This window comes from Ceratotherium simum, chromosome 7, assembly GCF_057802395.1.
Source record: "Ceratotherium simum simum isolate JZ-2026a chromosome 7, ASM5780239v1, whole genome shotgun sequence".
NCBI lineage: Eukaryota > Metazoa > Chordata > Mammalia > Perissodactyla > Rhinocerotidae > Ceratotherium > Ceratotherium simum.
In genome coordinates, this window is record NC_141906.1 from 20973768 (window position 1) to 20999559 (window position 25792).

The following is a 25792-nucleotide window of genomic DNA, read 5'->3' on the forward strand; positions in this document are numbered from 1 at the left end:
TACTTACTTCTCAGTATTCATTCTCTTTTTCTTCTCTGGTAAAGAGGATCCTGACTTAACTGGAAACATTGCTATCTAGTCTTCTTTGCTAGTTATCCTCAGTCTTTGCTAGTTATCGTGATGGTTAATGAGATCTAAGTGGAAGTAGGAGCAATATCTGGGAAGTGTCTTTAGATAGAGGGGGTATGGCGTTCCTCATGCCCATCTTCTTTCTTGATGACTGGAATGCAGATGTGATGGCTGGAGTTTGAGTAGCCATATTAGACTGTAAAATGGAATCTGTAAACTGAGGAGGGCAGAGCAACAAGATGCAAGGAACCAGGGCTCTTAGCTCACAGAGCTGCAATGCCAGCCCTTGACTGCCTACCTCCAGACTTTTTTATATGGGCAAGGAACAAATTTCTGTCATCTTTTAAGGCACTGTAAAATATGTTAAATACCTAATACCAATTAATACAATACTCAATAAATAATTGCTGAATGAGTGAATGATTCAGTAAATGAATATGTGTAGGTATCACAGAAAATGTCTGAGAACTGAGATTAGAGATTTCTTGAGACACACGGAAATATTGCTAAGCAATATTCATCTATGACAAAAATTATTGTACATCTCTTACTTGCTAGATGCTTTGTTAGGTACTGGAGATACATGATATGCTTACATTGCAGTAGTATTGTTGAGAAATGATGGTGGCTTGACAGGGTGGTAGCAATAGAGTTAAAGAGAAATGTGGTATATTTTTTAGGTATAATTGATGGGGCTTGGTGGTGGAGTAGATGAGAGATGAGGATAGGGAGGAATCAAGGATGATTTCTAGATTTTGCTTTAACAACTGGTTGGACAGTGGTACCATTTACTAAGATGTGAAACACTGTAGGGAAAAATTTTTTTAGCGGGGGAAGGGTGGTGAATTAAAAGTTCCATGTTAGATATGCTGAGTTTGAGATGCCTCTGTGGCATCCAAATGGAGCTATCAAATAGATAATGAATATATGAGTCTGGAACTGAAGAAGTCTGAGCTGGAGATACCAATGTGGGAATCATGAGTATAGAGATGCCATGTGAAGTCGTTGGGCTAAAGAGATAAATGAGGAAGAAATTACAGATAGAAAGGAGAAGAAGCCCCAGCACCCTGCCTTTACACACTACAACGTTTAGAAGAGGAGAAGCTAGCGATGGAGGTTGAGAAGGAATCGCTAATGGGGAAGGAGGAAAATTAGGAGAGTAGTGCCAGGGAAGTTAAATGAGAAAAATGTTTGAGAAAGCAAAAGCAGTCAACTCCCAGGTAAATGCTGCCGAGAGGTTGAGATGAGAAGTCCCTTAGACTGGCCAACAGAGAGGTTGACGGTCACACTGAAGGCCCAGATAAGTTTAGATACCATAAATTTATAGTGATATCACTCTTCTTTTAAATACTCTAATTTTCCTTTGGCAATTTCTAATCATTTCTTTGAATAATATTTTTTTCTTCAAGGGCTAAAAAAATAGTCTTTACTCAAAAATGCGTTATATTTGCCCTCTTCTATGAATGTGTTGATCTCTCAAGTTACTCTGTGCAATAAGTATTTCTGGCCTAAAGTAATTGCACAAATGAGCTACCAACTAGATCATTGCAGAACTGTACTGAGGAGATTTGTAGGACAGCAAAATCAAAAACTGCAAAACAGATGGTGTGCCTTAGAAATCCATCTCTTTTCAGCATCACACAACATTCGGGTTTGGCCATTTAATTATTTGTTTTCTAATTAGTACAACTTTATTTCTGGCTTTGGTCATTTTTCCAGAAGTCTCCATTTTTGAGCCTCTGTAACATTTGTCTCTATGCAGTCTTTGCCAAATGGATAGAGAAGTGACAGATAGCGTGTACTATATCGGACTACCCTAAGAAGTTCAGTGTATGAAGTTTAGAATACTGGCATTTTATAAACTTCTAAAAGGCAAAAACTCTTTTCTTCTTAACCACTTGAAGTCTTACTTCCTATAATTCATATCGTCTGTTTGAAATAATCTAAAGAGAACATGTTAGTTCTCTCAGTGCCTTGCTGCTCTTTAACCAGAGCTTATCTTTTTGCAATACCTAACACATAGTAACATTATTTTCAAAGAGCTTTACTGGATAAAATGTTTCTATGGTTTAGCCTATGTATTATACATTTTGAAATATGGTACGTATCTGAAAAGTATCCTGAGAAAAATAGTAATTGTTTCTCTGTGTACATTTAAGTGAATGGAACTTAAAATAAACACATATTGTTACCTTGATGTCAAAGACTGGATGTAAGGAAAAACAGCCAAGAAATGCCTTTCCCCCAAAGGGAGAGTGTGATGGTGACTCCCATTGCCAGGAGTGTGCCATTCTTCTCTTGTATCCATTTCTTCCTTTTTGTCCTCTTTACTCTCAAAAGTGGTTCAGGAGTTTATTCCTTCTTGTTAGATAATTATAGTTGCCTCTGGATTCCTTTCAAGTCCCCTGGTGACAATTAACACCAAAAATTAGCATTTTAAAGATGCTTCCTAGGTATTTTTGATGCCCACTTATATTTAAGAACCACTGATATAAATTAAGAAAACATTTTTCTTCTATAGCTTGTCAAAAAATAGTTTCCAGATTTGAGCTCTGTTGGTAGTATTTATACATTCAGTAATTCCTTCAACAGATTTTTTTTTAGGTGCCTACCATGTGCCAGACCCTGTGCTAGGTAATAAAATATAGTTAAAGACGTATAGGACATGGTCTCTGACATAGGAGGTTAGAATTTAGTAAGGGAAGCAAGCTATGTATAAGTACAGTGCAAGGAAGAAAATGATAAATGACATGAGAAATTGCCAAATGACCAGAGGTACCTAGGCAAGCAAGTGTGAAATCAGAAAGTTCAATTTGACTGGTGGATAAGATGCTTGAAGGAAAGAAGTAGGAAATTAGACTTTTAGAAAAGGAAAGAAAATTGTGAGGGGACTTGAATCCCAGGATAAGAGTTTTAACTTCCTGTCATAGATAGTGGAGAACAATTGTATGCTCTTTGAAATGAAGGCAATTATTGTTATAGTGCCTCAGTCTTGCAAGGTGGCTTACTTTAAATGGGACAACAGTCATTTAAATGTCTATATTGATTTTAACAAATATCTTTGATTTTAATCCATCAGGCCCTATAGAGGTACAAAGATGAATAAAACACAGTCTCTCCCATTGAGTAATTTACCACAAATTACAGGGTAATTTGCTTTTTTTTTTTTTTTGTGAGGAAGATCAGCCCTGAGCTAACATCCATGCCAATCCTCCTCTTTTTGCTGAGGAAGACTGGCCCTGAGCTAACATCTGTGCTCATCTTTCTCCACTTTACATGGGACGCCACCACAGCATGGCCTGACAAGTGGTGCGTCGGTGCACACCCGGGATCTGAACCCAGGCTGCCAGCAGCGGAGCAAACGCACTTAACCACTACGCCATGGGGCCGGCACGGTAATTTGCTTTATAGTCACACTTTGCAAAGGCACTTGTAATCAAGGTGTAGGGTCTGATTTCAGAACAGTCTTTCCTAGTGTGTGAACAAGGCCGATCTTCATTAATATACAAATTGTTATTCAGGTTTTGGTCATTAGCTTTTGACCTTTAGCCATAACATATATACTCTGCATAAGAGAATGGAAATTTTCTGATGCTTAACTAATTGAGGGTTTTTTTTTTTTTGTCCTATATAATTTAATCCTAAATATGTTAAGACTCTTACCTTTCTTTTACTATATTTAGTTATTCTTAAATTCTGAATTATCTTATATATGTGAATATGCTGATGAGGCCCTGTCTAATGAAGGTTTTTATAAAAATTAGGTTAATAAGAAGCTTATGAACCAGGAACCTTGGGAATTTATTCCATATTTAATGATTGATATATACTTAATAATTTGGCAAATATTTTTGAATAACTACTACATGCCATGGAGGACACAAGGATGAGTCTGGCACAGTCCCTGCCCACAGGTTGCCCACAGCCTAGTAGAGGATTTAAAACAGAAACAGGCAGAGAATGAGTATAAAACGTGTGTGTATATATATATTTAAAATAAATACATAAAAATTTACTCGACATAGTATATAGTATACAATAAAATATACTCTATACACTATATATATATATATATATATATATATACACTCTGTATAAAAACAGAGTGTGCGTGTGGGTGTGTGTATGTGTGTGTGTGTATATATATATATAAATAATGTAGTAGTAGTACTATTAGGTTTTCAAGAAGAGAGCTCTTATTCCCTTTAGGGGATTACAAAACTATTTAAAGTGAAGGTAATATGTGATCTGGCTCTAAAAGAATAAAAGTAGAAATTAATGTTGAAGTCTTGTTAAGAAGGAGGGGGATTCTAGATAGAAAGAACTTTACAAAGATATAGAGACAGAAAATGTATGAAGTACTTTCAGAGAACATGGAGTATCTTAGTAGTTCTGTTTCTCTAGAACCATAGACGTGTAGGGAAATAGTGGGAAATGAAGCTGCAAAGGCAAGTTGGAGCTGTTTTGCTCTAGACCCTGACTTACATGGAGAGGACGTTATATTTGACTTGTTTGATGATGGGTTGCTGCTGCAATGCACTGAAGTATATGATCATAGCTGAACTTACGTGAGTTTTCTCCTTTGTCCCTCCAATCCTTGGAGGGCCATTTGGGTGGACTGGGCTGGGGTCTGTGGACTAGAATCTGAGAACAGAGAGAACTCCTATTCTAATGGAGTATGCTGCCTGAGAGAGTGTGAAGCCAGAAGAGCTCTAGGAATACATCTGAGATGAAGATCTCGAGGGAGCCTTATACTCAGGTCATGGCTAGGGCAGAAGCAGGATCTTAATGGGGAGATAGAACTAGGAGTCAGGATCTAAATGGAAACAGGGTGAGCATTGGAGCAGGTTGGGAACAAATAGCTAGTGTCTGAGACTCTTCACAGGTCAACTCCATCACTTACTGGGTTGTCGGATGTGTTGCTGGCCAGGACAGACAGAACTTCAGGAAGAATAATCTGGCAGGTGTGTGTGGTATGGTTTGCATGGTGGCAAGCAAAAGTTGGAGAACTGAAATGGGACTCGGGTGAGATAGTGAAGATTGGAACTAGGGCAATGAGAGTGGGAACAGAGAAGAGGAGAGAAATGAGACATGAGAAAGAGAGTCAATGGGACTTTTCAACTGTGTAGAAATGTTAGGTAAAAGGATAAAAGGAATCAAAACTTTTTTCAGGTGACTCAGAAAATGGTGTAAGACAAAAGAAAATGTAGAGGAAGTGCTGATTCTGTAGATTGGAAAAAGAGTGAAGTGTTTTTTGGAACAGTGTATTCAAACTTTTATGCTTGAGTAGTTCTGAAAAGAATATTGCAAAAATGATGAATCTCCTCAGATACTTTTAGATTGAGCTTAAAAAATAGTCATCATAAATTTAATTAATTACAAAGGATATAATTTCCCATATATTGTAATTATTGATAATTAAAAACAAAACTAATATATTTTTAATGTGTATAGGACATCCATCTTATCCATTTTTAAAAATTTATGAACAAATCCTTATTTAATAGAAAATTCAGATTATTCATTCTTTTCTTTGAATTTATATTTCTATTCCACTTCTTCAATAGAATTTTATTTTAATGTAATATATATTTTTGCTTGAAGGGCTTTTATTAGTCACCCTATCGTATGTCTCATTTTGCAAAAAAAGTTCAAATTTATATTTAAATTTTTGCTATTTCCTGTGACGCTAAGGCTCTAAATGTTTAAAAATTATTCAAGAATGACTTATCATTATGATTTTTCGTACATAATTGATGAAGAGAACATAATTATAATTTTTTATAATTATTAAACATAATAAGTAAAACTGCATAGGAAATACATCTCTTTAGTGGACGGATAGGGCTGTTTTCCCCCAAATAGTTCAAGCATCCATGATTGAATATTACTAATTGTTAGAAAGAGACAGTGTTTAGCACTGATTATATTGTTGTTTTTAGTTTTTATAGATATAGGCACTGAGAACCTTACATAAATAAATAGATAGGAATGGAAGGCGTTCTGACATAACGATATCACTCAGTTCTTTAAATCTGTTTGAGTTATATGTCAAAAACCACCTAGTGGAAGGCCAGCTGGAGGAGGCTCTGGTTCCTGCCAAGATACTGAATTAGCACAGACTACTGCATCTTCTCTGAAGATTAAACCTGGAGTAACTTGAGAGAGAAACCTCATGATACCAGGATTCAGAGAATAGTGTGAGAAACCCCTGGGCAGATAAAGGGATATTTTGAGCTGGTGTGTATGGGGGGTGAGGCTACAGCCAGGACAGGAAGTTAAAATAGGAAGACAAAAACAACCCAAGCCCCCTGTTGCCTCTCTTTCTCTGCCTTGGGACATGGATGCCTGTCCCCTCACAGGGGTCTGAGGTAATAAAGTCAGAGCAGCACTGAAGCCTGTTTGAATGAGAAGCTAAGGAAAATGGGTGGGAAGTGACTGATTTTAGCCATTGGTTTCTTACTGTTGGCCTCCAAACGCTAGAACTGCTGGTGGGTTATACTTTCAGGAGTGCTTCCTCCTAAGGTGGTTTCTCCTTGGAGGAGAAGGTTGATGGGGATGAAACCCTGAACTGAGGAGTTGCTTGGTGGGGGCAGATGTTTGCTGCCTATGGTTCTACTCCCTACTCTTCTTGAGCTCCCAGGGCTGAGGGCCTGGATCTGGCCTTAGAACCATGTCCTGTCCTCCTGAGGAGCCAGTACTCCCTGTGGAATATGAGCTCACAGGCCAAGTTTCAAACACCATTAGGAGAGTTTAGAATAGGCAGTCCAAGAATTTAAAAGTCAACAAAGTGAACATACTAAAAGAGATAAGGAAAGATATTAATAACATGAAGCAAGAATATGAAATGATAAAACAGAACCAAGTATGGGCTGGCCCGGTGGCATAGTGGTTAAATTCGCACACTCCGCTTTGGCGGCCTGGGGTTCGCTGGGGTTTGGATCCTGGGCGTGGACCTACACACCGCTCGTCAAGCCATGCTGTGGTGGCATTCTGTATACAAAGTAAAGGAAGATGGGCACAGATGTTAGCTCAGGGACCATCTTCCTCAAGCAAAAAGAGGAAGATTGGCAACAGACGTTTGCTCAGGGCCAATCTTCCTCACAAAAGAAAAGAAACCAAAAAATAGAACTAAGTAGTACCATTTCGGAATAACAGTTAAAATATAGACTGCTGTTATGTAGGATAAACAGTGAATGGGTGCAGCTGAAGAATAAATGAAAACTCTAGATCAGAATTTGGAACTTTACAGAAGGAAACAGGAGAAGATAAACAAATTGAAAATATTAAAGAAAAGTTAAGATATATGGAGTTAAAATGTGGAGTTAAAAGTGCCAAAATCCATATAATAGGCATCTCAGAGAGAAAAGTAAAAAGGGGGAGGAGGAAATCTTTAAAGAAATAATAGAGATAAATTCATCAGAATTAAAGAGAGAAGAAAGACTTCAGCTCTAAACAGATGATAGACTACCAAATAGGAGAGAGAAGGAAAAACTGACAAACAGTCATAATGAAATTTAAGAACATAAAAAACAAAGAAAAAATTCTAAAAACTCCCAGGGAGAAAGAGCAAATCATATAAAAAAGAACAAGAATCACAATGGTATCTTACTTTTCAGCAGCAACATTGGATACAGGCATAAATTGAGTAATATTCTAAATGTATTAAAGGAGAAAGAACTTTAAAACTTGGAATTTTATATCCATCCAAATTGTCATTCGAATGAAAGGGAATAATAAAAATATTTTCAAATATACAAAGCTGCAGAAGATTTGCCACACAAGTCCTATGCTTAAAATATTTGGTGGAAGTAATTAAATAGGAGGGGGAAAAATCCAGTAGATATTGCAAGAGCTATGCGCAGCAAGAGTCTTTAAATACCTTGGTGAAGTTTTTTGGTGTCAAAAAAGAAAAAACAAAGAACAAGTCCAAAAAAGAAAAGGAGAAAATATATTCATAATAACCCACAATTAAAATGTGAGATAATATATACATGATACGCATTGAGAAGGGAGAGAGAACATTGGTACATGAAAGGGTGCTAAAAGGGAAGACGTAGACAACAGATTTTTGAGGTAGGAAAGGATTAAAACATATACAAAGAGTGGGACGAAGTGAAATAATAAACTTAAATGATAGAAACAAGTCCAAATATAAAAAAGTTACAAGTTAATGGGTTAGAAATACCTATTAAAAGACATATTGTCAGGTTGAATCTAGCTAAGTGCTATATACAAGAAGCACATGTGAAGCATAAGGACATAGAAATATTGAAAGAAAAAGAATGGAAAGGCCATGCCAGGCAAACACTAACCAAAGAAAGCCTGTGTAACTGAGTTAATATCAATTAAATATACCTTAACACAAACAAATTATTAGAGATTATAAAATAGATTATAAAGTAATTTTAAAAATGTATGCAACTAATTAAATAACCTCAAAAATATAAATCAAAAATTGACAAAATTACATGGAGAAATTGGCAAATTCACCATCATAGTGGGAGATTTTAGTGTATTTCTCTCAGTTATTGATGTGTGAAGCAAATGAAAACAAAAACAATGTATAGAAGATTTTAACAACACAGCTAACAGACTTATCCTAGTGGACACATATACAGTTCTGCACCCAACAATTAGGGAATATACATTTTTCTTAAACATGTGGAACAGTTGCCAAAATTGATCTTGTGCTAGGTCATGAGAGAAGCAAGCCTTGAAAAATTTCACACAGATCGTGTTCTCTAATGATACACAATTAAGTTAAAAGTCAATAAATGATAAGATTAAGTATCTGCACATATGTGAAAATTAAATCTCATGTTTCTAGATAATTCATGGGTTAAAGAATAAATACTAATGAGAAAAAAAATGTTAAATCCTTAGAACTGAATGATAGTGAAAATACAGTGTATCAAACTTGTGGGATGCAGTAAAAGTGTTTCAGCAGAAGTTAATAGCCTAAAATAATCACGTTAGTGAAGAAGAAAGGCTGAGAATTCATGAGCTACATATTCAACTTAAAGTTTCAGGAAAAAATCTCAACAGAATATATCCAAATAAAGAGGTAGGAGAAAGAAAACTAAGTGAAAATAAACTAAATAGAAGGCAAAGGTAGAAAAGAGAAGATCAACAAGACCAACATTTGATTCTTTGAAAAGACCAACAAATAGATAAATCTTTGGAAAAAATAATCAAGAAAGAAATATAGAGGAAGATAATATTACATATGTAAAAGGGAATATAGCCACAGATAAGGCAGGGATTAAAAGGATAAAGATTAAAAAGATAAGAGATTAAAAAAATAAAGGAATACTAGCAACAACGGCATACTAATAAATCTGAAAACTTAGGCAAAATGGACAAAATTTCTTCTCCTACAAAATATTTTTCCTAGAAAAATACAGCTTCATAAAACTGTCTCAAGAATAAATAGAAGGGGCCGGGCCGGCCGGTGGTGCAAGCGGCTGCGGCGGCCCAGGGTTCGCCAGCTGTCTTCCTCACAAAAAAAAAAAAAAAAAAGAAGAAGAAATAGAAAACTTGAATTGTCCTGTAATTATTAAAGAAATTTAAACAGTACTTTAAAATCTTCCATAAGGAAAATACCAAGCCCAGATGGCTTGACAGATTAGTTCTACCAAACTTTTGTATGAAATTTGTAACTCTCTTCTCACCCCTCAAAAAAGAGGGAATTTTTCCTAATTTATTCTAAGAGTCTAGTATAACTCTGCATATTCTAGTATAACAAAACTAGACCATTGAAAACCAACACTATAAAAAGGAAAATGATCCATTTCACTTATTAATATAGATGTAAAACCTTAAACAAGATATTAGCAAATTGGATCCAACTGTGTATATAAAAAAGTAATACATCGTGACCAAGTTGGATTTTTCCTAATACAATGATGGTTTAATTTCAGAAAAAAATCTATAAATGTAAATTCCCATATTAATATATTAAAGGAGAAAGAGCATATGATCATTTCAAAGGAAACACTTGTAGTAAGACTCAATATACATTCATAATTTAATAAGGAATAGAAGGAAACTTCCTTAACCTGATAAAATATTATAGCAAATATCATTCTAAATAGGAAACGTGAGAAGCATTTCCTTTAAAATAAAGAGCTAGTCAAGGAAGTCAGCTTTCAATATTTTTTTCCAACATTGTTGATCTTAGTCAACTTAAGACAAGGAAAAGAAATTAAAGGCATGAGAACTGGAAAGCAGAAATAAAAATTTTATTATTTACAGTAATATACAAATTGTTGGACAAATTGAAGTAATAGGAGAGCTGAAAAAGGTAGCTGGATTTAAGATTGATATACATTAATATACAAGTGGTAGTAAATCAACATGTACACCTTACACTTACACAGTTATATCTCAATAAAGCTGGAAAAAAAGAGATTGATATACAAAAGTCAATTGCAGTTCTATTTGCTAGCAACCAACAATAGAAAATATAATAAAAATGAAGACGTAAAATAGTATCCAAGAATATAGAATATCTAGGAATAAATCCAACATAAGATGTGTAAGACCTCTTTGGGGAAAGTTATGAAATTTTATTGGAAAATGTTGAAGGTGACTTAAATAAATGTAAAGAAATACCATAATCATAGGTCAGGAGACTTAACATCATAAGAATTAATTTCCCCTTATTAATGTACATATTCAGTGCAAATCCAATCAAAATTTCACAAGCTTTTCTGACCCTAAAATTTATATGGAAGCCTAAAGGGTCAAAAATAGCTGAGACGTTTCTGAATGTTTTGCTCTACCAGATAGTAAGACTTATGAAACTATATTAATAAGCACAGTGTGGTAATGGTGCATTAATAAGCAAATTGACCAATAGAATAAAATAAAGGATGCAGAAACATATCCATGCGTATCTGGAACTTTTATGCCAGTGGTCGTATGGCAGATCAGTGGGAAAAGGAGAAGACTATTCAATAAATAGAGTTGGAATAAATGGTTATCCATATGGAAAAAATAAAAATGGTTTCCTATCTCACACCATGGACAAAAATCAACTCCAAATGAATCAAGAACTTAAATAGTAAAAACTAAAACTTTGAAACTTCTAGTGGAAAATGTAGCTGAACATCTTTTGGACTTTGAAATGTGTAGGAAAGGATTTTATAAGCAAGATACCAAAGGCACTAACATAAAAGAAATGATAGATAAACTTGATTTATACTACAAAGCTGTAGTAACCAAAACAGCATGGTACTGGCACAAAAACAGACCCACAGATCAATGGAATAGAATCGAAAGCCCAGAAATAAACCCACACATCTATGGACAGCTAATCTTTGACAAAGGAGCCAAGAACATACAATGGGGAAAAGAAAGTCTCTTCAACAAATGGTGTTGGGAAAACTGGATAGCCATATGCAAAAAAATGAAAGTAGACCCTTACCTTACACCATACACAAAAATTAACTCCAAATGGATTAAAGACTTGAATGTAAGACCTGAATCTGTGAAACTTCTAGAAGAAAACATAGGCAATACGCTCTTCGACATCGGTCTTAGCAACATCTTCTCAAACACCACGTCTGACCGGGCAAGAGAAACAATAGAAAAAATAAACAAATGGGACTACATCAAACTAAAAAGCTTCTGCACAGCAAAGGAAACCATCAACAAAACGAAAAGACAACCTAACAATTGGGAGAAGATATTTGCAAACCATACTTCTGATAAGGGCTTAATCTCCAAAATATATAAAGAACTCATGCATCTTACCAACAAAAAAACTACCAACCCAATTAAAAAATGGGCAAAGGACCTGAACAGACATTTCTCCAAAGAAGATATACAGATGGCCAACAGACACATGAAAAGATGTTCAAAATCATTAACTATCAGGAAATGCAAATCAAAACTACAATGAGATATCACCTGACGCCCGTCAGAATGGCTATAATTAACAAGACAGGAAACAACATGTGTTGGAGAGGATGTGGAGAGAAGGGAACTCTCATACACTGCTGGTGGGAGTGCAAACTGGTGCAGCCACTATGGAAAACAGTATGGAGATTCCTCAAAAATCAAGGATAGAACTACCATATGATCCAGCCATCCCACTGCTGGGTATTTATCCAAAGAACTTGAAAACACCAATTTGTAAAGGTACATGCACCCATGTGTTCATTGCAGCGTTATTCACAATAGCCAAGACTTGGAAGCAACCTAAGTGCCCATCAAGGGACGAATGGATAAAGAAGCTGTGGTATATATACACAATGGAATACTACTCAGCCATAAGAAACGATGAAATCCAGCCATTTGTGACATCATGAATGGACATTGAGGGTATAATGCAAAGTGAAATAAGTCAGAGGGAGAAGGTCAAATACCGTATGATTTCCTTCATTAAGTAGTAGATAATAACAACAATAAACAAACACATAGGGACAGAGATTGGATTGGTGGTTACCAGAGGGGAAGGAGGGAGGGAGGAGGGTGAAAGGGATAATTCGGTACATGTGTGTGGTGATGGGTTGTAATTAGTATTTTGGTGGTGAACATGATGTAATCTATGCAGAAATAGAAGTACAATGATGTACACCTGAAATTTTTACAATGTTATAAACCAATGTTACTGCAATAAACAAAAAATTAAAAAAAAAAAAAAAAGAACTTCTGTTCATAAAACACCTTAGGGAAAGTTGATAGGTTATAAACTGGGAGAAGGCTTTTGTAACCCAGATAACCAACAAAGGATTAATATCATGAAATTTAGATAACTCTTACAAAGCAATACAGAGGACAAACATTCTAGTAGAAAATGAGCAAAAGACAGGACCAGGCATTTCACAAAAAAGGACCCACATTTGGCTAATGAACATGTGACAAGATGTTCAGTCTCATTAGTGATCAGGGAAATACAAATCAAGACCTCAGTGAGATAAACCAAAATTAAGAAGTCTGACAGTACCAGGTGTTGGAAAAGATGTGGATAAAGAGTATCTCTTAATCATTGCTGGTGATAGTATTAATTGGTACAAGTACTTTGGAAAAGGGGTCTGACATTATTGTAAAATTAAGCACTCACATACTCTACGACCAAGAAATTTCACTCCTAAGAATATACCCAAGAGAAACTCTTGCACATGTATACCAGGAGACATATACAATAATGTTTATAGACGTGTATATAGGAACAAAAACCCAGAATCAACCCAAATGCCCTTTGACTGGAGAATGAATAAATTGTGGTATAGTCTAACAGTGGGATATTATACAGCAGTGAAAATGGTTAAGCTACATGTAATAATATCCTCAAAGCTAAGAAATATGTTTTTTAATTACAGTTTTAAGATATCATTTATTCACTATAAAATAAACATATTTTAAGTGTATAGCCTGATGAATTTTTGTATATGTATACATTTGTGCAACCGCCACCCAGAACAAAATACAGAACATTTCCACCAGCTACCAGAAAGTTCCTTTGTTCCCTTTTCCAAAGTGGTTGGTTGTATCACTCACCAGCAATTGAGCATTCTAGTTTTGCTCTCTATCCTCTCCAATGCTTGTTATTGTCAATATTTTTAATTTAGATACTCTGGTAGATATGTAATGGTATCTCGTTCAGTTTTAATCTGTATTTCCCTAATGACAGATGAAATTGGTCACCTTTACTTTATTTATGCTTATTGGCCTTTTGGTTATCTTCTTTTGTGAAATGCCTGTTCAAGCCTTTTCCCCATTTTTCTATTGGTTTTATATCTTGTTGATTTGTAGAAGTTCACTATGTATTCTAGATATGAGCTTTTTTTCACACATGCACAAATAAATATATGTACAATAACAAGCATTGGAAGACCCTGACTTAAAAAGAACATGGAAAGACTGACTGCAAATCTTTGCTCAAGAAGATGACTTTTGAAAAAGAATAGATCATTGGAAATTGAGGGTCTTGAAATTAATTCCCTGCAAACCATCCCTGCCCACACATCTCTTGGAAAGTCATGTACAGCCAGGTGTGTGCATACCCCAGTTTGAAGAATGTTGGTTTGCAATATATTGAGTTTGTTTTTATTTTTCCAGCTTTACTGACATATAATTGACATATAACACTGTATAAATTTAAGGTGGTACAACATAATGATTTGATATATGTATATATTGCAAAATGATTACACAGTAAGGTTAGTTAATACACCCATCACCTCACATAGTTATAATTTTTTTTTCTTGTGATGGGAACTTTTGAGATCTACTCTTTCAGCAACTTTCAAATATACAGTACAGTATTGAAGGCTCAGCAACACCTCTACCTGGAAATTTTAGCAGGCAATTGGAAATGCACTTCTGGAATAAGGATAAATTACTAAATTTCCCAGGCTGTTTCCTCCTGAAGAATAGGAATATAAATACCAATCCTGTCTACTCGCATAGTTGCTATACTTATGGAAAAAAATCACTAAGATGACTTTGTTAGGAAAAATTTTAAAGTGGCCCACAGTTGCTTACTTTAGCGATTGTTATTACCTTGATGTGCTGCTGCCTTGGACCTACTGAGACCCATTAGGGCACATTTTGTGATTTTATGGAGTGCTGTCAGTCCTTTGTGGATCTCTACAACTTGCACTATATCTTCTTCTACTGTGATTTATAATAATTATTAGTCACATAAATGTAATAGTTAAGATTACTCATGGTAAATGATTTAAATGGTAAACAAAACAGGAAAAATAACTTTCTCCCTCCGTTCCCTCATTCCCTGTTACTAAAGATAACCATTGTTAAGTCTAATGTATTCTTTCAAAAACATTCTGTACATTTTTATGTATATACTTTACACAAATGGGTTCATATTATGCAAACTATTCCTTTTTATTTACTATATCTTGGGAAGATTTCAGTATTTTTAAAAAAGCAGCATTATATCCCAAACTATGGATACGCTATTGTTTTGTAAATAATTCCCTATGAATATGGAACATTTAAATTGTTTTAGATCTTTCCTATTATACAGTGGTGCAATGGATGTTCTTGTAAATATATGTTTGCATACTATGTCTGAATATCTATAGGATAAATTCTTAACAGTGGAATTAGTGGTCAGAGAATGTGCATTACACATTTTGATAGGTTATTGCTAATTTCCCCTCCCCTAAAAAGCAAGTAAATGAGAGAGCCTATTTCTGCACACCCTTACCTACGCAGAGTATTGTGAAACTTAATTTTATGTCCATCTGTTAGGTGAAAATTGGCATCTCATTGTTTTGATTTGGGTTTTATTAATTTTGTGAAGTTAACATCCTTTTATATGTTTTTATAAAGTGACTATTCCATTTTTCTATTGAAAAAATTTTATTCCTAGGAATATTACAAAGTGGAGTTCTAGCTACTTACAACAAGTTGAAAATGATAACTATAAGCTAAAGACCCAGGATGTTTCCTTTAGCTTTGCCAATTTAATGTTTCATATCATCTCACCCCAGCTCATACATGTCATTCATTCATTCATTGAAAAAATACTTATTAAATACTTATTGTGTACAAAATGTTGATAGGCACTGTCCTTGAAAAGGCAAATTTTGTGAATGAAGACTTATGTTTGGGTCTCTGTTTGTGGGGCCTGTCTACTAAGGTATTAAATTCAAATCTTAGTATTTGACCAATGCTTCTCTTCCATGAGTGTTCATTTTTCCAGTTTTTCAAAATAAAATAGTCTTAACTATCTGTTAGGTAAACAAGTGGAAATTTATTAACCAAAAGGTTGGTTTTCTGCTTGTGATAGTCTCAGCTTATCAGCCTGTAACTGCTGCCTTCTTGCTATTTGCTGCTTCATAGTTGATGAGTTCAGTGTCTGACCCCCCTGAATACAGCCAGTAAAGAGAGTTCAGAGGTTAGCATTCTGATGGTGAGGTGACATGCAGTGCCCTAACAATTCCACCTGTTTTTGTTTGGTTGGTTAGTTCATTTGTAATTTCTGTTGAACCTAGAAGGCTCGTGACACATAGCTCTGGGCCACTTATTCCTTGGTCACTCCACGTATTTGATGCAATTCCTCCTCCAACTGCTAGCAAGCAAGAAGGAGGTAGTCTGGTAAGTTATTGACTGGACTTCAGACAACAGGGAAAGTCAGGAATGGATAGCACCATTTGTACCCTGTTTGGTATCACAGGTGAATATAGGAAGCAAAGAGTTAAAAATTTCCAAATGATAGAGTGTTTTAGAGAGGATAATGCTCCTATTCTAGATCCTTTGCTGTTCTCCAGAATCTCTTTGGAATGCGAAATAGGATCGTTTCTTTGAGTACAAAGGCACTCTACTTTAGGCATGTAGAGTGTCAGTCACCAAGCTCTTGGGTGCATGTATATGTGAACTGAGCATGTTAAAGATTGCTAGAGATGCAGATTCAAGATAATACAGGAAATCCTTGCTTTGCACGGTAGTGCAGGACTAAAAATAACAATGCAGGTTGAAACTGTGCAAAGTGATCTTAATAATGAATAGGAAACACTAGGATTGTTCCATGCCCTTTAAAATTTTTTGTTAAAAATTAAAAACTTTCTAACTGTTGGTTATAAATATATAGGGAATGAAAAAAAAGTAAAACTATTTTTTAGTGCACTGTAATTTAAAACGTTAGGAATATTGAGAATTAAAGCGTCGTATATTTTTGTAAAAACTTACCAAGATTAGTTTAAACAGTGCTTGCCTTCTTCTTCTTCTTGTCATATAACTTACATTACAGAGGGGAGCATCTTTTTTGTGCCTTGATGAATTGTCAAACTGTTTTCTAAGTTTGGATCAACTTCCAACATTTCATCCTTTGTGCTTTCATGTCATGAAATAGCTCAGAAAATTCTTTAAATGTCAAGTTTTTTGTGGGCATCTCTTTCTCTGGGGTATCCTCATCCTTTCTGTCACAACCACTTTCCTCATTTATGTTGGTAAGTTTGCCTTCACTAAGTTCCTTTGGTTGCATATCTGGATTCTCTCAAACAGTGGCAATATTAACATTCCCATGGTGGTTATTTCTTCTATTACTCCATTTGCCTTTGACTCAGATTTCACTTCCAGCATTATCACTTTTAATTTCTTTGTTGCACTTTCATCTTTGTTGACAAATCCCTTTGGAGACAAGGAGGCAACACAACTGCACACTTTGCTGTCTGTGTGCGAACTGAACAGCAGACGCACAGTGCCCAGTCACCAACGGACTATGAAAGAAGTGACATGATTAGTCACTGATCATGATGAACATCTGTAATTTATGTGGTGACTGTGGACTGAAGAGCTAGCAGTGAAGTTTGAACTTTATGCAATTATAGTTAATATACCATAGTGACTGAAATTTGAACTGTGTTGTTGGGAGATTGATGTTATTTAACTAAGTCACAATGACTGAAATTCATGCATTTCAGGACTGTGCAAAGCAAGGACTGCCTAAATGCGCTATCACATGGTACTGATTGTATATGATTTCTGTAGTAATTACAATTTTGTTGGATATGCTGGTTGTACAGTGGGCTCACGCTTTTTAAGGCTTTTTGGAGGTGACTCACAGAATGTAAATGTTTAATTTGCTATCTATATTGGGATAGGCTAAATTATGCTGTGGTAACAAATGACTCCCAGTGCTCTTGATGCCTTCCATCACACATTGGCTGGGAGGAGGGAAGAAGGCTCTGTTTTACTTTGTCCTCACTCAGGGACTCAGGCTGAAGGAGGCTCCATCTCTATGCTTCTGTAGTTACTAAAGCAGAAATTGAGAACATGATAAATTACATGTTATCTCTTAAAATTTCCACCCAGAAGTGATGCATACCATTTCCAATCACATTTCACTGGCCAAAACAAGTCATATGGTCATGTCCCAAAAGAGGTAGAGAATCAAAATTCTACCACGTGCCTAAAAGGAAGACGAAAGGTTGAATGAGCAGCATGAGTGACTACTACAGTATCCAAAGAGTTGCTTTGTGGAGAGTTTATCGGGGAAGGGCAACCGAGGACTGGGATTACAGACGTAGATATGTCAGATTATCTGTCTGCTATGAAAGAATCAACTTGGGGCAAAGTTGTGTGTATTAGCACTCCAGGAGGCTGGACACTGGGATTACATGAAAATTAGGTTTAAAGGTCAGGATGAAGCCAAGAAATTGTAATAGAGTCTAAATGGATCATAGGGATCAAGGAGGGCTGTTGACAGAGCCCTGGAGATCAGAACTCATTCAGATGAGAGCTCTGAGACTATCTACCATTTTAAATGAGTTCAGTTCTTTACGGTCTCTGAGCCTCTGTCTGTGCTTCATTTGAGTTTAAATTGACAACATCTTTGGAAGTTGTAGGATCCTTGACAGAGATGACTCTCAAATTGAGGCTTGAAGGAAATTAGGCTGTGGGTTGGCAGAGGCATGGTAAGGGCATTATGGGAGTAAATGAGTAGAGGATGCATGAGTGCAACCAAAAGTAGGCTGTTATGAAAGTGGTAAGAATATAGACCTTCTTAAAACAGGATGAAATACAAGTACCATAGGGAATTAATTGCATAATGATCCTCATTTAGTTATTACTATGCCATACTTAATGTTTGTCTCTGTCTTTAACATAGAATTTAATATATTAAATTCTACACATCCTCGGCAGTGTACTCAGATGGCTGCCCTTAAAGTGCCTGTCTTTTAGTATTCTGTGTCACTGATGCTTAATGCGTCAATCTACCCACATACCAAATTAATTTAGAATCACCCCATAGCTGTGCCCACACCTGAACTTCCCATTTTAATCTAAATGTGATCCAAACTTCTTGTCCAAACTTTCTCTAATAGTCTGGGTTAGGAGTGAAAATATTTAAGGCATACCTAGTCTAGCAGGAGCAATTTGAGATAGCATTCATGTGTTTCTTGGCATTAAATGGAATATTATATTTGAGAAAAATATAGTTAATATAAAATGGTCACTTTTGGTGTGGTATAGCCATATCTGGGATAAAGACAGTCCACTGAATCAGTTATTATCAAATGACCACATTATATCTAAATCTTCCAGTCAGCTATGGGCTTTCAAATCAAACATCTGTATTCTTGGACATGGAACTTGCCTAATCAACTGAATTTAGATTTTTTACCTAGACATTTTGATGTTATATAGGCTTGCCCTTAGGGCTAGACCCACTAGACTTTGAGCAAGTTCTTTCATTCCTTCAGCTTCCCTGTTAGTTTTCTAACAACAGCGCTATAAGGGGGTCTTGATTCCAGGGTATTGCCCTGTCTAATGTCCTTCACATAAGCATGCTGTGTTGTTCTTTCAAACCTGAGTATTTCCCCCCTAAACTTTGACGTGTTGTAAGTGATATTAGTCAAGAAGTGTGAGCCATGTCAGTGCAGGGAGTATGCTCCAAAGGGCATCAGAAGTTTTGCTATTTATTTAGCATTATGATTTTTCCATGTAACTTACTGAATTTGGGAGACTATATTACTAAATGATGTAAGAATCTTCTCAATTTTCTAAACTGTTATTAACACCAAAAATTCATTGTTAATATTAGGGCAATACGCTTTCCTCAGTAAGACCAACGAATGTGTTAGAAATGATGAAAGAATGGAAAAATAACCCAGGAAGTGATGAGGAAAACACAACAGAGAACTGGTCTATTCAAGAAAAATCGAAAAGTTACCAATCCAGCGGACCCAGTGGAAATGTCCTTGATGTCAATAGCACTTCAGACGAAGAGGAGGAAAAACAGGTAGGAAGAACCAACAAAACAAGTGGGAAGACCAATTGTTTCATTTCTGCAAACTGTAAAATACCCTCACAACACTTGGAACGTTTTTTTGCAACTCTGTCTTTTTTGTTGTTGGTCTGTAACAAAGGACCTGCGTGATAAAGCAAGTAAAGTTCTTTCCTCCCTTGAGACTATCGTGGTTTACCAGTGCGGCCTACATGTTTATTTTAAGATCCGTGATTGTATAGGGCAGGGGTCTGCAAATCTTTCCTGTAAAGAAAGAGATAGTAAATATTTTAGGCTTTGTGGGCCATAGTAGTCTCTGTCACAGCGTCTCAACTCTGATGCTATAGCATGGAAATAGGCGTGAATAACAGATGAACGAGCATGGCCGGGTTCCAACAAACCTTTATTTACAAAAACAGGTGGTGTGCCAGGTTTGGCCCATGGCTCAAAATTAATAATTTTTGCTATACATTTTGGAATGGGTTTATATATTACCTAGAAAAAGACTTATTACATTATCGAGTTATTTGTTTCCAATTTTATAACTAAAACTGTTTATATAGGTCTATAGTTTTACCTTATTAGCTCTGAATATAGTTTTATTCTTTTTGGTGAATAAAATTTAGTCACATTTTGATTAGTTCTAGATTGTGTTCTACTAACTGGATATCCTGACAATTTACCCAAATCCTTTTTTCTTTTGTTTCTGTTCGTGGAAAATTTTTCTGTATGTTTGTGCTCTTTCTTGTCTTGAAATCTAATGAACGCGTTTTAGCTCTTCTTTAATACTTGGGCGTCCTGCCAGTCGGGGCTGCGTTCACCCTGGCGCAGCCCAGACTTCTTGTGAGAGCTGCTGCTTCTCTGTTCTCTGAAGCCAGAGATAGGAGAGTGGAGAGGGACTGAGAGGGTGAATCCTGAGCCACCTCCAGGAACGTGCAGCATTGCTGGCCCACACCCTTCCATGTAAGAATCCTGTCAGAAACGTACAGAAAGAGGCCTTGTAGAGTGATCTGCTGGTTGATTCTGATTTACTGGTTGGGAACTTCATCTACTTGATAGCAAATGTCTAGATAATAAGCTTAACATTTAATGATCCAGATATTTTGAAATATATGTTTACCATAATATAAACATCAGTTCATTGAATTCCCTTCATCCTCTCTAGTCTAACAACTCCTGCAGTGCTTAGCAGCTGTGTGTTTTATATTCTTGTTAAATATAATATCCTAAAAACTCATGTTTGCATATCCTTATTGAACATAGTTTGAAGATTTTCCTGTTAGCTGACTTGGCATTTTATATACACACATACATATGCACACAAACGTATACATTCACATACACATATACACATTCACCACACATATGTATAGTCACACACTCTCACACATATATTACACATATATACACACATGCATCTATCTATATTTGTGTTTATATATATATATACTCCCATATATACAAACACAAATACTTACATATACATGCACACACATATTATCTTTTGTAGTCTTGGATTATATCTATATTTGTCACTGAATCTGACATAAAATATCCTTGTGAACCAAATGTTTGTCTTCCATCTCCTTTTCCATTGCTCTGTCACACCTCTCCACTTTCCTCCCCCTCCGCCTGCAAGTCACAGAGTGATGGGGCTTGCTGTGCTGTTTTCAGCTACTTCTGACTAGGAAAAGAATAATTAGAATTTGAGGTGCTTATGGATGCTAGAACTATACCCAGTGGGTTGAAATTTTAAGAAGATGGATTTCTACTCATCAATAGGAAGAACTTTTCCACAATCAGAGCTCACCTGCAATAGAACAGGCTGGACCATGGATAGTAAACCCCACCTCCCAATCCTTGGAAGTATACAAGCAGACTCAGAAAGCTACCTGTTATAAATGCTGTAGCAGGAATTCCTACAGGATGGGTGGGAGTTAGCCCAGGATGTCCTCTGAGGAACTTGCCCATGCTTACGTTTTGGCTGTGATATCTTGGAAGGAAAACCTTACCTTGTTTGGGAACTTTTCTGAAAAGTGTTACCCCTTAAAAGAAAAGTTTCTCATACATTTAACATACTACGTTTTTTCATGGATTTTTATGAATAAATATGTGACTTTGTTAATTATGTTGAAGTTGAGTTTATGTTAAGAAATTACTTCTTTTCTTTCGAATCTTCATTAACAATAAATAGTGAGAATAAAGTTCTAAAATGATAACTGAAAATAGGGTTAGCCATTTACTCTTGAGTCCACACAGGATTCGTATAGTAATTAATATAACTTAAGAGTGAATTTTTAATTAAAATTATTCTATGAATATTGAAATATTTCCCAGGGGGGGAATTTATTTGTTAAAATTAGATTGTATGGACAATTTGATGTGATAATATAAATAATTTACACCTCCTAAATTAAGGCAATGTGTATGATTCTTTTTCCATTAAAATATTTGAAATTTGGCTTTAATTTAAATGGAAATGTGCCAGCAGTTCCTGCTTCCCATTGTATCACTGTTCTCTCTTTTGGAGAAGCTCATAAATCCATTGAGAGCTCCTGTTTGTATTTCTCACAGGCCAGAGTAATCACACTTCTTAGATAAGTGGCAGAGCTCTTGGAAAACTAGGAGAGAAGGTGAGGATTTGTTAAAAACAAAAACAAAAACACTGGAACTAAGCACCTTCCTCTTTCTCTGAGTAACCGTTTCTTAGTTCCAGATGCCCTGGACGTTGTGGAAGAATACAGTCTGCATCTCCTCATCTTTCATGTTTCCACTAAGGGATCACACTTCACTGTTTCAAACTCGTTTTCCAATAATTGGCATTTGGCAATGTCCTTTTTGTTTTTCTTTTCGTTTCCAATTTTTAGCCTATTTTAGGTAATCATGTTCTTTGAGGATAGAAATGTTCTCTCATGTGTATCTTGTGTTTCACAGGCTGAGTACATCTAGATAATGTTGTGTGTTATTAGTAACCCTGTAAGTTGCCTACAGTGAGTTCCTAATCTTCTCTGTCAGACCCAAGACTGTTACTCCTACATTTACTCATCTTCAAATGAGACGCTTGGCAGACCATTGCTTATTGCAGAAGCATGCCTTTTAACGTTAGGTCCTTCGTGATTTCTGATGAGTAGTACAATACTTTCATTATTCATTAAGTTCAGAAAACAATCAAAGGGAAATGAATGTAATTAAAATGCACCTCTCCATAACCATAAGGGGAAGCATTCTGGGTGTGATAGAAGTATACTTGCATTACAAAATTCTTGCTTCGTAAAGGAGAAACTTCTTATTGTTAAATTATTTATTGAACACAGTCTTGTTTAATGAAAATGGAAGATGTTTGTGATTATTTTTTTTGTGATCATTTTTCTTGACTGAAAACATGGCCTTTACAGTATCTTAGGAGATGGTACATGTAGCAGATACTTTATCTAGTCTAGAAAGTAGAAAGGCAAGGTGGCTTAGAAACTTCGAAAAGTTATTTTGATCAAAAAATGTATTTATGTAGCAGTTCTTCAAAGACAAGAAAGAAATGTTTGAATTTAAATAACATTGAAATTAAACAGTTGAACTACAGTATGTTGATATGTTTCTGTGAGAAAAATTCAGGTTTTCTTGGTATTTTAGTTGAGTAGGATAAAAATTTTCTTTTTTTGACAAATTAAATCTTAGCTCTCTGAGCCCATGTGAACCATGTGCAAACTTGGTGGTGCTTCCACAATGTTGGCACACTTTTGTACTCTGTCAACCTTAAAAATAAAACAGCCAGTTATTTTACCAGCAAAATGAGTTTATTCAGGAAAAACTAAAGAATTGCAATTCAGGACCTCCATGCGATGGCAAAAGCCATAGGCAAGTCCAACAATCAAAGGAGAGGAATGTTATTTTATGGGGAAAAAGGAGGAAATTGGGAGGGGTTGTTTGGACAAAAGTCCGTTGGAGAAAAGCAAGAGTTCAGGGTGGTGATGGTTTCTCACTGGCTGAGTTGCTGGGGTAGTTGATTTCTGTTTGGGATGCAGTGTACATTTCTTCCTATTGGGGTCTGTAACTGATGATTCTTCCTGTTGATGACTCTCTGTTGGGGTCTGTAATCGCCTGTCTTTCCTGTAGTTGACCTGGAGTGGTACTTTGTGAGAGCTCCCCGCTCTGGTCTCTCGACTCCATTTTAAATGAGGTTTCCCTTTATTCATTTTCACAACTTCAATATTGAGACATTGCAGTCTGGCATATGTGCCCAACTACTGCCCTTAAAATATCGTAATGGTTAAAAGCACAAGCTCGGGATCTAGGCTGCCTGGATTCAAACCATGGCTTCACCTCTTACAAACTTTATGACCTTGGGCAAGTTTCTAAGCATCTGTTTCCTCATCTATAAAATGGGAATACTAATGGCATCAACCAACGACTAAATTAAATCATGCATTTAACACTCTTGACATATGGTAAGCATCTATTAATGTTAGTTGTTATTACTTTTATTATTATATTGCTAAACAACTTGTGTAGAATATTATTAAAATTACATGTTTTTTCCTGCCTGCTTCAAGGCTCCTTTGGGTATAGGTGTGGGAATAAACTAATGAGTAAACTAAGAAATATCGTTTTCAAAGGTGGTAAGGTGGCCAGCCTCATCTGCCCTCTGAGTTTGGTGAGGTCCCTAGGGTACTGTGGTAGATTGGATTATTTTTCCAGGTTATTTAATCCCTCTCTGTAAGGGATTTGTACATTCACACCCTTTGCAGTTCTCCCTACTGGAGTAGATGAAGGATATTTTCTCATTCCATTAATGTTGGTCTTAGCTATATGACTTACTTTGGCTGATGTTAAGAGATATACGTCTGTTAAGAGGTATAATGTAAGCTGAGACCTTAAAAGTGTTTGTGTGATTTAGCTTGCTCTCTTGTATTTCTGCCACCTGCCATGAGAAGAACATGTCTGCAGGGAACCACAGTTCCCAGAATTATAAAGATTTGTGGAGCAGACCTGAACCTAATACAAAACCTTAAGTCTAGCCTAGCACAGCCAAGCCCTAGAGCTAATTGAGAAAAATTCATGTTTATTGTTATAAGATACTGAGACTTTTGTAGTTGTTTGTTAGGTAGTTGTACAGAAAAGAGTCAACATAGCAGGCCTAAACTGCTGTCCTTGGAAAGGCCTGCTTGCAAGGTTGGCCCTTTGCTAGCTTCTGGGAACTTGGATTTGGGGACAGTTGTTACCATTAACAGATAAGAATGATTCATTGTGCCTAAACTGTTTGTGCAAACAATATGGTTTATGCTGAACACCTGCTTTCCTTCTGGAAGTCTGGGATTTTGGTAGGTGCTAGACAGAGGCTGCCTACATGACCAGCTGAGTCTCTAAGAGCTTCTCTGTTTGGCAACATTCCACATGTGTTGTCCCAACTTGTTGCTGGGGTAATTAAGTGCAGCCTGTGAGCTTCCTGGGAGAGGACCCTTAGAAGCTGGAGCCTAGTTTCCACTGGACTTCGCCTCAGGTGCATTTTCCCTTTGCTCCTTGTGCTTTGCATCTTTTCACTGTAATAAATCCTAGCAATGAGTACAACTAAATGCTGAGTCCTGTGAGTCCTCCTAGGGAATCATGGAACCTGGGGGTGACTTGGGGGACCTCCCAAACACAGTAGCATAACTGCAGCAACAGCTGACTAATATAGGTACAAATAATTGTGCTAACATGAATCTTGACCTGCTGTTCATTGGTCTAATGCTGTTTGCAATGCCAGTTGCTAGTTTGGATTCATAGGCTTCCATGAACAAACAACAAGGCTTTTTCCCCTACTTCTACTCCTACTAGAACCTCAAGTTAAGCCTTAGGTTTCACCACAGCCTTAGCCAGACTTCCATAGTCGAAGGGAGAGAGTAGTGAATCCTTGCATGTCATTTCCCTGCTCTCCCAAGCCTGGCTTTTGCTCAGCTCTCCTTGGGGACTATAGCTGTTAGGATTACTGTGTATATCTTTTCCCAGTGGAGGACCAACCCATTGGGTTGAGTTATTACA

The 25792-nt window shown here is 36.2% G+C and overlaps 1 protein-coding gene across 5 annotated transcripts in view; it reads left to right on the plus strand.

Annotated features, from left to right (window-relative positions):
• Nucleotides 1-25792, plus strand: part of STK33 (serine/threonine kinase 33) — a 131791-nt gene that overhangs the window by 95212 nt on the left and 10787 nt on the right. For all 5 annotated transcript variants that reach the window (XM_087433256.1, XM_087433255.1, XM_014782748.2 and 2 more), the window contains one exon: nucleotides 19595-19792. In XM_087433256.1, coding sequence (XP_087289382.1) covers nucleotides 19595-19792 — 198 coding nt within the window. The remainder of the gene's footprint in view (nucleotides 1-19594; nucleotides 19793-25792) is intronic.